Here is a 15,411-nt window from a genome sequence, read left to right on the forward strand (position 1 = left end):
CATTAGCTCTGCAGAAGCCTGATAACGAGCCATTTATTTGAATCAGGTGTGTTGGAGCAGGGAAACTTCTAAATCTTGTAGGGCAGTGGGTCCCTAGTGCGAGGGTTAAAAAACCCTGTGATAGATGCAGGGATTTGTTTGTTTACTTGTTAGTATATTGATATTTTTACTTTCTGTAATGGAGATATTTTTTAGATTTTTTTTTACTTAAGTAAATACACAGATCAATATGATAAAAATCAGGCATGTAGAATGCTAATGTCTCACAACATTAGGGGTGGATCTATACAACATAGCATTTTGTAGTTATATTTGATCATTTATTTGCAAAAATGCCCAGTTTTAAACATGTTCATTCCAGTATTTTTCATTTTTATTTTGTAATTCTATCTAATTGTTTTCGGTCTAAAAATATAACGTTTAACTTTCCCTCTTAAATTGAAATGCAACAAGAGAAAGTTGATGAATTCTAAAACAAGGAGTAGGGGAGATGCTACATTATGCACTTTGACATTCAGTAATTTATTGATGTGACACAATCAGCTTTAACCTCAGTTTTATTTATAGCAAATTAATTACAGTGATTTTTCCCCTCTCATAACAAAAGCTTTACATAAAAAACATTAGATTTCAAACATTCAGGAAAATACAATAAAAATGTTTCATGCCACCCAGATAAAAAATCTTTCAGAGGCAACATGTGTCTCAAATACAAAGGCATATTCACATTTAGCCCAAAGGACAATATACTGCAGAAAGAGGCATAATGGCACTTGATTTTGTATTGACATCAAAATCCTATGTTCCAGGATGTCACAAATAGAAAAAAATTATTTTAGTGTGCAAGTACTTTAGCTACTATTAGCTGAGAAAAAAATAATTAAAAAAATGTGTGTGTCTACATATATATATATATATGTATATATATATATATATATATATATATATATATATATATATATATATATATATATATATATATATATATATATATATATATATATATATACATACACACACATACATACATACCCTTTATGAGCCCATGGAGTTTTGCTTAACAAGTATATTGCAAAGGCAGCATATTATCACCCTGAGAATGAGAAATACAAAAACCCAGCATGGCAGTAAGGAGTTTGGATAGAGTAATGTTAGTTAAAGAGTGCAGATAATATACCAGTGTGGACTAAATGGCAACCTGGGGAGCTGGTACAGGTAGTAACTGGTTCAAGTAACCACAATCGCAGTAAGTAGTGCACTGTGTGAACTTAAAGGTCCAGTGAGCAACATTTCAGATTATTTATTGTTAGAAACTGAATATACGGCACATGTCTGTAGAAGTGTTTAAATACTTTAGAATAAAAATACTTTGGTTTAGATTTGAGGAGGGAGCTTACTACACTAAAGAACATTTTTGCTGTTACGTGAAGTAACGGCAAAGGCTACTGTAGTTTCCTGATGTACTTGGTGTCTCACCATTAGATGTCACTAATTCTTACACACTGGACCTTTAAATTAGTCTTTCGATTAATAGTACCTCATGGATTATGCTTTACAGTACACGTCACAGGGTAAGAAGTCGTCCGATTACATTGAAGCACTGAGGCACACATGGCTGCCCAACAACCAAGAGAACAGTAACTACAAGGGGATTTACAAGTGTGCAATAAGCTTCCCCACTGCCAAGTAATATTTACAATTACACATAATAAAAAAAACTGCTTTACAAAAATAGATAAACCCCACCACTGGCTTGTTTGTGGTAACAACAGCAGGAGAAAGCCTCCAGTGGGTGTTTTGAATTTAGTAGCTCAATATTGCACCACCTTAAGAGTAAGGAGCAAGGACAGAGACGGAGTGGGGTAGAAAAGTTTTAGACGGCTGTGATAATTATTATTTCTTAAGGTTTGCAGCCAACCAGTTCAGTCCTTCAAAGAGGCCATCTCCAGTGGTGGCGCAGGTTGCCTGGATGTACCATGATCCATGTCGTATGGTGTGAAGACCCATCTGGTCTGTGAGTTCTGCAGCAGACATGGCATTTGGAAGATCCTACAAAGCATAAGCAGTAAGTTAAATTAAAACAAAAAAGGTATTTGTGATACACAGCTCATTAAATGACAAACTCTTTAGTAAGTATTACTTGTTTGTTGGCAAAGACTAATAGCACAGCCTCGCGCAGTTCGTCCTCTGCCAGCATTCTGAGGAGCTCTTCCCGGGCCTCTGCACATCGCTCCCTGTCATTGCTGTCCACAACAAAGATGACCCCTAAAACAAGAGCACAAACAATTAAGTGTAAGTGTGTGGATGCACATACATCATATACCTATAATTGCAAGGAACATTTGTCTGTCTGTTAATCCCATAATTGTCCCACAGGTCACTTGACAGAAATTAATTTAACTAAACTTACCCTGTGTGTTTTGGAAGTAATGACGCCACAGTGGTCGGATTTTGTCTTGACCACCGACATCCCATACTGTGAAACTGATGTTCCTGTACTCTAAAGTCTCTACATTAAAACCTAAGACAAAGGGAGAGAGAGAGAGAGAGAGTTATATTAAAAGCAAACTCATAGTTTTACTCCAACAATTAGTCAAGGATCAACTACAATTTAATTATTAATTATTATTTTAAAACATCATCTTCATCATCATCATCAGCTTATATGAACCTGCCTATTGTGGGAATGGTGGTGACAACATCCCCGAGTTTGAGCTTGTACAAAATCGTTGTCTTTCCAGCGGCATCCAGACCCACCATGAGGATACGCATCTCCTTCCTTGAAAACCTTGAAAACCAATTTCCCATGGTGGATGGTAGTGGGAATCTTCTTTGGCAAAAATAAACCTGTGGAGAAGAGTTCAGCTGTTGAGCTTCAGGAAAAGGCAAATGGCTAAAAACCAAAGCATGACTTGAAATGAATCTTCACTTTTGATACACATCAATTAATCATGGGCCTGCTGAAATATTACTGTAAACAAACAATTGCCTCAAGCAGACAGCTATTACTATAGGCTGAATAAATGTAAGCTTCTTAATCAAACACTTAATCAACGCACCCAATTAATGTCTATCTCTGCACCTTTATACAGACGTGACCATATTGGATGAAACTATATTCATTTACTTCATGGGAAGATAGAGTTAACACATCAACAAATGAATTGCATCCAAAACTTGCCAAATGTGTAAATGAAGCAGAAATGACATGTAATATTTGTGTTTCTTTCCAATAATGTGCTTGTGTTTTCTTACTGGGATTAATGCATCATGTACACTGTCACTGATAAAAATACATTTAATATAAAACAGAAAAAACAGCGGTACGTTGTGTATTTCAAATTTGACAGTGTAATGATTTGCCATGAGACTCAATACGAATTGCGTCACCTTCATGGACATCCCATGAAAGAACGTAAGGATAGTAAATATTTATTGTTTGTCTTTTTAGCTGTCCTTGTACTAAAACATGGAACAATAATAACCGCTAAGACCTGATTAGGAAAGTAGTCCGATTGTTGATTTATTGTGACCTAAAGATATTTCAATCTGTCCGCCTCACTCCTGTCCTGTCAAATAACGTGAGGTAAAGGCTGAATGTTGACCCGCTGCGAGAACAAACGACAACACAAGCACGTTAAAGTGTAATGCTTATTATTATTATCCTGCCACTAACTCGGACTAATGACAATTTATTGTAAAAACAAGTCATAGACGCACACACTGTTGTTGCGTTTAACAACTAAATAACTCAGTTAGCCACTGCAACTAAGTTAGGTTACACAGACAACTGAACGTGCAAACGCGCTGAATTTTGAATTACACTGTTAAGTGCAAAACTTAAGATTGATTGTACACTTACACTGTTGATATGTTTTCTCCGCTCTTTAAGGCGTTTCCTTCCTCTGGGAGATGGCGACAAAAAAATGTACGTTCGTCAACTTCTTGTATTTCCTGGTTTCCGGTGGACCGCATGCTTTGCGCTACATTGCTGCCCCCCTGAGGCTGGGGTTAAACTGCAGGGCGGGGTGATTTATGACACGTCACGGGTTCCCATAACTCCCGTCATCGTCGGGCCAGGGTAAGAGGAAATGCAACAATAAAATAAACATATCCGCAATTAATTTCATGAGAAGAGGAGAGATTTTACAGATATAGACTGGCAGAAAACATGATTATTGCCATACAGATTCTGTATTAACAATAACATTAGGGAAGAAGATGTCAAAACTTAAACAAAATATCCAACCAGTTTGCACTTTTCCAAATTCTTAGATATTGACAGTGAACCTGAATCTTTATTCCATTTATTTTACAGCTGCATCTACTCCATTTATTTCTATTATATGATATGATTAGAAAATCATCTCACAACAAATATTACAATCACAGGTAGATATTTTATAATATACTTTGGACAGAAGAAGTATGGGATTGATTTTGTTGTTATTTGTGTGATTCTGTGTGGCAAATTGCACAAATGCAAGTTTAATTTCATAGGTTTTCTGATGGAATTCAAATGATATTTTAGGACTTCAAAATCTATCAATAGGGGTATAGCAACTGTAGACAAAAATCTACATGGAAGAGTCATTCCCCTAATAACACATTTATTTATTTTTTTAATTAATCTCACTTGATTGGTTTGATTTATTTATTATATGATTTTGTAGCTTATTATTAAAATTGGAGTACATGTCTGTTTTATATACATAATACAAAGAAAAAGTAATCAGTGTCGCCCCTTGTGGCCGAGTGGGAACCTACACGAACTGTCGAGAGCCTCAATTGAACAGACAAATGATTTCAGTGACAGTGTATTTAAAAGATTGTTCAATGCCAAGAGTTTTATGTTTATAAGAAGATTGTGTTACAGAAACACTCTCTTGGTCTTATGGATACTTCAGTGGATTAATTGTCCCTTTTCTTTCTTTTAAGAGAATAAATCATATAATCATTAATCTATACGTTTTTTATGGACCCTTGCTTGTGTCCTTCATATAGTCTAATAAAATAATCGATGCCTAAAGGGAGAAGCTGAAAGAAGAAGACACAAATACATTTTACAAACTTCAAACTCAACCATATCAAGTAAAACTATTACTTCTATTACTAACATTAGTATAGTTTGTGCACACTTCTGTGTGGTCTAATACTGCCCTGTTAAACAATTAAAATCATTAATTGTACCACATCTGCCTCAAATCGCTGAGGAACCTTATTTTATCACTGCTACCAAAAAAAAGTGCCGATACCCTCGTCTAGACTGTACAGTGAAACAAAAGTAAATCTACAGACCAACACACTCAGTTGAAACAGAAACTCACACTTGTTTTATTGAGTGAAAGTCTAACCCGGGTCATAGTTGGACCAGTTAAATTTTAACCAAGGTCAACTATGACTACCATCGGCAGTGAGGAGGCAGCAGGAAGACAGAAGGGCAGAGAACAATGCGAGGGGACAAGTTTCTATGGCTGTGATGTGATGGACCACACAGTGAAAGCTCATAATGTCGTCTCCCTCTGTGACCATAATTTGTAGCTTTGCCCTGCTAAACGCCTGAGATATCTTCCCAGTGTGTATCCACAGAACTTCTTTGTCTATATGTAAGTTATGTTGTCTTTTTTAACTTTGACTCTTTATTTTGAATGTGTAGCTGCTGCACATTTACTCAGTGTTTCTGTCAAATATTCTCTTTGACAGCTGTTATAGCTAAATTCGTGTAATCCCCGAATTAAACTGATAAGGAATCCACTCCATTTCTTCTTTTCACCCTAAAGCAATGGTCTTTTCCCACCACATCACCATTTTTTTCCATAAAAAATTCTAAAATGATCCACAAAAAAAGTTGAAAACATGACTATAATGTTAATGTAAGTCACTCAAGTCCAAGTATGTGCAATAGCAACACATTTGGAAACATTTTTATATATACATATGTATATGTATGTATGTATGTATATATATATATATACACATATATATATATATACACATATATAAAAGGATTCCACTGCCCACAGCACATCTCTAAACCTGCAGTACATATAGTTTCTAAAAGAGTGATGATGCCTCACACCAAACACAATCCTTAAAACACATTTTTTTTTTGCCATTTGCTCAACATGCAAAGATGTCAACATTCAACATGAGCAGATAAGAGCTTGACCATGGCTCAGTTATTCTGTACAAAACACTGCAATTCAGACCATAAATGCTTTTCCTTAAAGACACTTTAGCACTATAAAGTAAAAAAAAACAAAAAAAACTTGATGATCCGTCATACAACTCTGAAACCTTCCCCCCACCACCACCAAAAACTCCCATTTTTCCTCGTTGCGCAGTCAGAGCACAGGTGCAGGTGTGACAACAAAGACACACGCGAACACGCTCAGTGAAACCTGTCAAAAATGATTTTATCAACGCCGCTTCCTCTGATGCACTCCCGAGCCAAACCATCTGGACTCAAAGAGAATCCTGTTGGAAAATTATATCTGCAGGCTAAGAACAATATATATTTATGAACCCCATGTCGGCTTCTAATCTCATTTCAAATCAAATAAGACACTGTATGGTCACGTCAAAATGTAAGAATATCTCTCTCCCGATAACCTGACATCTACTTTTATTTCGGTTTTAACAATTAAAAATCAAACTTTATTGAGTTTAAACTAACACAACATGTATTTGCAACGTACCATGCAGTGACTCGAATCCACCTTTCCATGCTCAACAGACAGACACAGCAGTAACATCCAATTGAAGGGCTCTTTCTTTCTCTTCTGCCTCATATCTCACTTGATACTGACAGCTGTGATGTGTGGACACAGAGCTAGATATAGGACAGTATGACACACACACACACACACACACACACAAACAAATTCTGATGCCCACGTTTGTGTACAACTTTTTCCCTCACGTGCACAAACATGCACACGCACAGACACACATGTGCTCTCCCTCTCTTGCTCACTCTCTCTCTTTTTTTTCTTTCTTCTTCTCAAGATCTCCTTTCCCCAACGGATTTCCTTGTCCCACCTGGGGGCCGTGACCCCAGAGGGGTCAGCTAACAGTTGGGCCCTGTATGGTGATTTCCAAGGAAGTAATCCATCTCTGCAGAAAAATGGTAAATTCTACAACAATGTATACATCTGTGATATGTTACTAAAGTCAGTCATGTCCAAAATCTAAGTAAATGTATGAGTCGTGAGGCAGAGAGCGAGGCTTGTCTGTGGTTTGTGAATGGACGGGGACTGCCAAGGGTCCAAACAGACTTCGCAGTAGGAAGTGGGTAAAGATCTCAGTAGGGGCCTTACTCCCCTCTGAGACAAGGCCTAGCAAGGATAAAAACACTCAGTGAGGGGCTTGGGAATGCTGATCTAGTGTGTGTGTGCGTGTGTGTGTGTGTGTGTATACCCACAAATGTGTTTGCATAGGAGAAAGTGTTTCAAATGTCCACACTTCATGTTAGACAACTTCGAATTTGAAGTTTGTATGTATAGCGTTGATCATAATCATAAAAAAAATGATAACAGATGCTCATTATGAAAAGTTCCTCGGGAAACAAATAGACAAACGCTGTGTGAGCTGTACAAAGGAGCTGGTTTTGGGCTGAGCAGTGCTGGAACTAAGATGGACAGGCATGGGATACCTCCCTCTGCGGCTCATGTACTGGATTATAGGTTGGGGCAAAATTCCAAAGGAGGTGTGAAAGCGAGAAACAAACCGAACATTATTACAACGACCTTCGTCGCTGCCATGAGCGGATCCATGCTGGCTCCATCCATTGGCAACAAGTGCCACTGGGCACCATAACCCACGCCTCTCACAGTAGGGGGCGCTACAGAGAGAGACAGACCGGGGCAAAAGGATAAATGTGCACCAGTGTCGCCTGCCAGTCACCTTTGTATGGTGATTGTTGGCAGCCTGAGAAGTTCGGGAAGGGGATTTACATAACATTTTGCATCCCGGCCTGGGTACATACAGAAGTGTTTCATTTTATATTTTTAAGTCGTCATTGCACTAAGAGCATTCACATATACAGCACGTCAATACAGTTTATAGAAACAAATGTCACTGCTTGCTGGATGGCAGTTGAGATGATACAATGATCCATTTTTGTGCGTTTATCACATTACTATTTTGTTGGATCATTGGTCTTGATGGGAGATGTCCGGTACTGATCATTGGGAGAAGCTCTCCTTCGACGTACTGGGGGCCTCTGTCGTTGGGGGTGGTTGGTGGATGGTGTAGGAAGTGGGTCAAGAATGAGAATATCTTTCAGGATGTGGGTGTACTGGCAAAGTGTATGGGCTACACATAGAACAAGGCGTCCATGCCAGAGGACTGGACTTGGTTGGACGTGAGAATACCACGGTCTGTTTCCTCAAGTTCTCTGCGTTATTTAAATGACCTACATTTAACAGAATGCTCGCTGCCTTCTATGAGCTCATTTTGACTGGTGTAACATCTGAGGCTACTTTTGCAGCTTTCTCCTCATACATACGTAGCCCATGACGAGCCATTGCAAGATGAAACAATAGTCAGGATAAAGGTGTTTCTTTGAAAGACCTTTTTGTTTCTCTCAGTGAGTTGGTTTGAAGTTGATTCATGTTTGCTTTGTATACAGGTTTTTAAGAGTTGTCCCACCCCTTCTCCCCGCTTTAATCCGACTATATCCCATCAGTGGAGGCATCAAAGATTAAATTGTGAACCTGTTGCACCTTGGGGTAGATAATTGGTTGGAATGCACAGCATGTCGAAGCAGGGCCTTGAGGACAACCAGCACCAACTAAAACCCATGGCATCAAAATCAGGTAGATGTCCAGATTTACAATCAGGATTTTTTTTTTGCTTGTCATGTTGATGCAAAATGGTTTGTAATGTGGTGTCAACTTTAGAGAGGGCTCATGGTGACAGGCCTAACCTGCTCCCAAGGTGGTCCTGCATGTTTTTTTTTTTTATTGCTACTGACAACCCTCTCAGTCCTGCAAGTCCCCCAAAGATAATCCTGAAGTGATTGAGTAATGAATTTGGAAGTAGGCCCATTATAAACACTGCAAGCACACACAAGCGCCGTCAAAAAATGCTGGATAATTTTGATCGGATAATTCCTCCGTACTAACGTGGCATTTTGTTCACTCTAAAACAAAAATGGTTTCAATTGTTAACTCTTCTTTGTCTGTGTGTGTGCACGTGTGTGTGTGTGAGTTGCTCATCTGCGCACCTGTCTGCCTTGAGGCTTAAAATGCTATAGCCTCTCATTTCTGGCCGGCACTCGTGTGGTAATGTATTAGAGGGCTTGTCATTGTACTTTACTGAAGACAAGCTATTTGACACTCTTGACAGGGTCAGAGGTGTCAACCTGCTCACACTGACAGGGAGATGGACACGTAAGGGCACAGGAAAATTAGGCTGCTACACGAGTCAATTGCTGGTTGTTGTCTTAAGTCACTTTGTTGCTCCGCCAGTGCCCCAGATGTCACGTTTGATGCTGCGACAGAAAACAACAGAAACCAAGATTCAAGTAAAGTTTTAAAGTTTTGTGATTTGGTTTCTGTTCAAGAATATTGTGGCCACACTTACATGGAGAAAATGTGAAGAAGTATAGGTTTGTAAGGGCCCTGAAAAGACAATTTAGCTAAGACGGCAGTGGATGGAAATAATGGCACAGTGAATTCTTAAGTCTCAAATCCTTGTTAAGACCCTCCACCTTTCAAACTAAACTGGATCACACCAAGAATCTCCTATCCCTTTATCCTGTTTAGATCCTCTAATCCCTCAGCCATTTTCCATTCTGTCTCTTTTTTCTCATTTCAAATGACAACGCTTTGGTTGTCCGGCTGTGGAACGTTGAGAATTTTTCCTTTTGGTGAAAGGAAAGTAACTATATTGAAGAAAGGAAGAACAGCTTGACAGAGCCAAGTATGCAACGAATCTCTTTAAGTCCCATAATGAGATGTTTTCTCTGCGCAGAGCTTGTATTGACATGGAGACTAATGATTTCCACAAAGTAATAGATTGAGAGAGTAATGCGCAGGGGTGGGAAAGACAACACGAAGTGATTTAAGTTGTAGAGTAGCCAAGATGCTCAGTGCCTCTCTTTGTATGGGATGTGAAGAGGCTTGATGATATCAGCCTTCTGGAGCAAACACACAGAGAGCCATTATTGCAGTGTTTGCATGTATCTACAAAATGAAAATGAACACACTCTTGATTACCACAAACAGATCTAATGCAATACAAAAACACAGGTATATTCATTTGGTAACTACTTAGATTAAATAAAGACGGGGTTTGTATGAAACTTGCATTTTCAGACCTTCCAATTAGCGACTAATGCTATCTATATTAACCTTCCCCCTGTAGCCTGACTTAGTTTTATTGAGGGAAGAGCAAGGGGGTTGGGGTTGCCGCAATAAAAACAGCACTAAAAAGCAATTACAGTGCTGTGAAGAATGGGACTTGTCAGTAATTTGCTGTCTAAAACTGAGGAGATTGCAGGTCTGGGGCCGATTGGAATTCTGAACCTGCAGTGCAGTGTGGGAAAAGCAGTGGGAAGGCAAGCACCAGCCTTTGTGAGGTAATTACTGGAACTACCAGAGGCCAGCGCCAGTCCCTGCTAATGATAACCCCGCTACTCTCCCCTGCTAGTCACCTTGTAACTGATAAACCCAATCTCACTCACTCAGGACATGTCCACAATTATGGGGATGAATTTAATTCTTTTTATTTGCTTCCAGACCCATTATCACTTTTAAACAAATGGGAATGGATTCCATTTTTGATTTATTGATTTATTCTCACGCAGTTTTGAGACACCAAACACAAATATAATGTCAAAATAATATAGGAAAAATTAATGTGTTTGTGTGCTTTTTCACAGCCAATTATTACAACTGTTTATTATTTCCATTTATGTTTATTTCTATTTTCTTTTCTTTATCCAGGTGCTGTGTTTGCATTGGTGAAGGGAAGCGAGCGAAGTAAGAATTTCATTGCTTTTCATTGTTTTAAATTTTTTTTACTATACTTTTTTTACTATTTTTTTACTATATGACAATATAGTTCTTGAACCATAAATACAGTTCTCACCTGCACAAAACAACAACAACACATGGAGAAAGCCGTCTTAAACCACTTACTTGCTAAGAGCAAAGTGACGTCGGGTAACATTGGTAATTGAGCAATCACAAGTTCTAACCAAGACAAATAACTGCAGTGTATTTGCTGACATCATAATTGTGATAATTAGCTGCTTCATTTAATAGCATCATGGCTGGTTTGGTTGTGTGACAAGGCTCAAACTCTGCATGTTAGTATGTGTGTATCAACTTGCCGAGCTATTAGAAAAAAACTAATATGCAGCAACAGCCAAAGATAGTAGAGAATATTTTCTCTACTATCTCTGTTAACACTGAAAAGTTTGCATTTGCAACCTTTTACTTGAGACAATAGACGATAGACGATAGTCTAGTCCTGCAGTAGGGAAATGTACATTGTTACAGCAGCAAAGACAGTCAAGATAAAGGTAATACATGATGAACATGCATTTCCACATAATGTGAAAGTATAATATAGAAAATTATTAACAATAATACTATGAAAAGGTAAACTAGAATGTACATTATATTAGTTACCAGAATACGTATATACAATATAGGCTGGATTTTTTCAGTATAAACAAGATTGAACATAAATATTGTATACTTATATTGCACTTATGTAAAATTACAGTATATTGCATGTGGGTATATGGGTATAGTTATATGTATATCTTTAAAATAATACAATTAAAATAATTCATTTATCAATTTATTTATTAATCTGTTGGAAATGGTTAAAGATAATTAAAGATTCTATACGGTGTCTGTCTGCTGTTGTAATGATTCATATTGTGAATTGGGTGAAAAATGTGGGTCCCGTATAAAAAGTTTGGGAAACCCTTATTTAAAATGGTCTCAGTGAGAGAGAGGTGTGGTTTTCATATGAGTGACAGGACTGGGATTCAATGAAACCAGCGCATTAAGAACTAGGCACAGAACTATACGATGGAGTTGGTTCCCGCTTGAAAAATGAAAGTTAGTGCGTAATCATTGTGCTGTGCATCGTGTGGCACTGGCCACAGTTGACGCTTCAAAAGCAGTTTGAACTGTTTCAGTGTGACGCTCAGCTCCACTGAACTGCTTTGAGCCACAGAGATGTGAAAGGTGACTAATGAGTGCTCATGTCCTCCTCCTCCTCCTCCTCCTTCTTTCCTCTATAACCCCAGTCCACACTGATCTGGATGACCTCTTGTCAACCTCCAGGCTATGCACTCCATCTCCACCAGACCACATCTTACAGCAACGGCTCACCTGAACGCACCACGCTGCCATGAATAACTATCACGTACCTCCTTAAATTAGCAGAAAGTAAAAATGCATGAATTAAAAAACAAAACAAAAAACAGCAGAAACAGACTGTGAAGTGCATCTCTACACCACCACCCCTCCCAGTGCATCCCTCCAGTTTGACTAATGTTCCCTTGTGAGTAAAGACGTTGAAAAATTCCTTTGTTGCCTTTGACAATGCACACAGGCACTTCAAAAGAGGACGAGGCTGCTTTACAGGTGTCACATCTCATCTGATGATGGCTGCCCTCTTTAGAAATCCTGCAGATAACCCATCATCCTTATTCAAGGAGGGCGACGTACTTCACACGTCGCCCTCCTTGCCTACAAAAGAGAAAATATACCACCATGATTGCAACAGATGTTAAGATGTTTTCATCACAGCCATTAATTCAAAGGTTTGTTTTGTGTGAGTGCACAGGGGCAGCCACACAAGTCTGTCTGCCTCTCATGTTCACCCAAACATGACTAAAAAAGACATTAGTGTTGTGTGATAAACAACACATTGGAGAATCTTAATTTAGAATTTATTGGCTGAAGTGTGAGTTAAATGTGTTAGGACCATCAGGATGTGTTTGTTTAGAAAACAGAGGTGAGAACCAGCATGAGCAACAAGGCAAAAACATTTTTATGCGGCTTTAGTTTGTAATATTTCCAATTAGGATTGGTTCACCTGTGTCAAGGTTTTCTGTACAAATGCATTTGCTTTTAATAACCCTCTCATCTGGAGGCTCTGGTGTGTTAAAAATGTGTTGAAGGGCTCTAGTAAATCCAAGGGAGAGATCTGAGTTCAGACAGAAAGACACACAGGCATCAAAAGACTGGCTTCAAAGTCAGCGACATCGTGAAATGCCCACACACACTGCACTCCCTCTGCTGTACAGTAGTTCACTTCTGGCCCATCACCTCTGGTGCGTTAGACAAGAAGAGCTTTGAGAGTTAGACTCTGCAGAGTCACGGTCTGTTCTTGTGTGAGGTGCAGTGAAGCAGCTGAGAAATAGCATCATGTCACAATTTAACTGTAAACCCAGATGAAACAGCAAAATCACACCAGGAATTTGCTTCAGTGTCCTGGTGCACAACAAACTGTGCAATGAGTAGATGAGATGATGAGATCAATAAATATTAAATGATAAATATGTACAGCATACAATATGAACATCTGTGCAGGACATTTAAAAAACAGGTTTTGGTACATAGAGTATGTATCAATTTATTCCAAGAAATCCCTTCAATCACTCATTCAATTAAACATTAGAATAGAAATAACAGAGATTCCCAGCCTATACTAAGATACATATACTATTAAATATTTTACCTCTGTGATAAATATACAAGAAGTGAATAATAGTATAGCACTTTTTATACACATAAAATTTAACATGTACTTTGCATTCAAATACTAAGACATATCCTCCACATATACTTAACCACATCAATACATATAACAAACCCATTAAATTCACACATCTTTAAGAAAAATGTCATCACAGAGATTAATGTTAAATTACGTGAGAATTAAATGAACAAATAAAAAGTTCTGAAGCAAAGATCATGTCATGTCAAGTATCCTTTCTGACATGTTTGTTAACAGTGTGAGGACATTTTAATGTCTGATTGAACATCAAAAGGAAGAGTGAGACAGAAGCTTTGCTGTAGCCAAAGTGTGACTTCAGTGGGAGTATTTGCATCATGTCATTGGAGTGGGAGGCTTTGCACTTCTCCACTGTATTTATGTCGCTCCGCTCTCTCCCACAACAACATAGCTTTATTGAAATGCATGCAGTTGCCTCTTGTGAAAGTCAGGGTGAAACCCGGGACATAAAATAAAGAGAGGACACTGATTGCAATTAGGCCCATTGTCTCCCATTTATATGGTTATTGGGTGGTGCCACTTGCAGTCTGATGGCGTCAAAGTTCTCACAGTCAGGATGCCACCCCTCTCACTGGGGCTGCTGGAGCCTCCTCTGGCAACTATCTGCTAACAATGTGCGTCTCACTTGGGTGACAAAGCTGCAAAGTGGGTCTGGTGGAAGGGAAGGGCCCATTTCCTTTGGCAAAAAGACAGCCTTGCTGCAGGACCGGGGTTTCTGTCCATCCTGTGATCTGTTTCATGTTTTGTACTTGTTTTCTCCCCATTCAGGTGGTGTGAAAAGTGTCAAAGGTCAAAGCATGGAATGAGCTGCTGACAGTCTCCACTGTTACTAAACCAGACCAGGACTTCCAGGAGTTCATACACAACAGTATTAAAAAGTCATACTATAGTATGTCATCCAAAATGACACCAAAAGGTCATACGATAGTATGTCATCCAAAATCACCCGAAAAAGTCATACTATATTATGTCGTCCATAATCACCCGAAAAAGTCATACTTTAATATGTCATCCAAAATGAAACCAAAAGGTGATACTATAGTATGTTGTCCAAAATCACTCAAAAAAATCATCCTATAATATATCATCCAAAATCACTCAAAAAAGTCATACTATAGTATGTCTTCCAAAATCACCCGAAAAAGTCATACTATTGTACGTCGTCCAAAATCACTCAAAATACACAACAGAGTCTTCGATGAGACCATCATTATTTCTCAACATGAGGCAGTGTTTAAATTAGGGATACAACTGTCTTCTGCCTGATACTATTACCAATATGGAAACTTTCTTTGTCCAATTTGCCTCATCCCAAAATCTGCATGTTTTTGGACTGTGGGAGGAAACTGGGGAAATTGGAGAAAACCCATACACACAAGGAGAACATGCAAACTCCATGTAGAAAGGCCCTTGTTCCAACCAGGCAAGAGTGCTAACCACGACACCAACTGTGTGGCCCCCTATTTGTAGCAATCCTTACTTTTTATAACTTGGGGCATGACTTAATACTATTTATATCATAAATTGGATCACCAAATGATCAATTTAAAGAGAGACCAAAATTCTCAAAGTTCTGGCACGGGCGATGCAGAGGTGAAAAAACAATTTTGGAGTGGAAGAGGCTTATTATGGATCACACTG

General features: G+C 38.6%; 1 protein-coding gene across 1 annotated transcript; it reads right to left on the reverse strand.

Moving 5' to 3' along the window:
- Positions 1-980: 980 nt before the first annotated feature.
- On the reverse strand, positions 981-3,969 carry LOC122775947 (ADP-ribosylation factor 1-like). The gene is made up of 5 exons (XM_044036209.1): positions 3,863-3,969; positions 2,676-2,847; positions 2,411-2,521; positions 2,141-2,265; positions 981-2,049 (listed from the first exon to the last, which is right to left on the reverse strand). The coding sequence occupies exons 2-5, from the start codon at positions 2,806-2,808 to the stop codon at positions 1,894-1,896; spliced, it is 525 nt and encodes a 174-aa protein (XP_043892144.1). The 5' UTR covers positions 2,809-2,847; positions 3,863-3,969; the 3' UTR covers positions 981-1,893.
- Between the last annotated feature and the right edge of the window lie 11,442 nt (positions 3,970-15,411).

Source organism: Solea senegalensis, linkage group LG1, assembly GCF_019176455.1.
Source record: "Solea senegalensis isolate Sse05_10M linkage group LG1, IFAPA_SoseM_1, whole genome shotgun sequence".
Lineage (NCBI taxonomy): Eukaryota > Metazoa > Chordata > Actinopteri > Pleuronectiformes > Soleidae > Solea > Solea senegalensis.

Bases quoted from the DNA above. Each gene is read 5' to 3' on its own strand.
- LOC122775947 (XM_044036209.1), bottom strand. From the start codon at position 2,808: ATGGGAAATTGGTTTTCAAGGTTTTCAAGGAAGGAGATGCGTATCCTC. The intron at 2,522-2,675 runs GCAGGTTCATAT...CCTTTGTCTTAG, and splicing joins CACCACCATTCCCACAATAG to GTTTTAATGTAGAGACTTTA. The intron at 2,266-2,410 runs GTAAGTTTAGTT...CTCTTGTTTTAG, and splicing joins TTACTTCCAAAACACACAGG to GGGTCATCTTTGTTGTGGAC.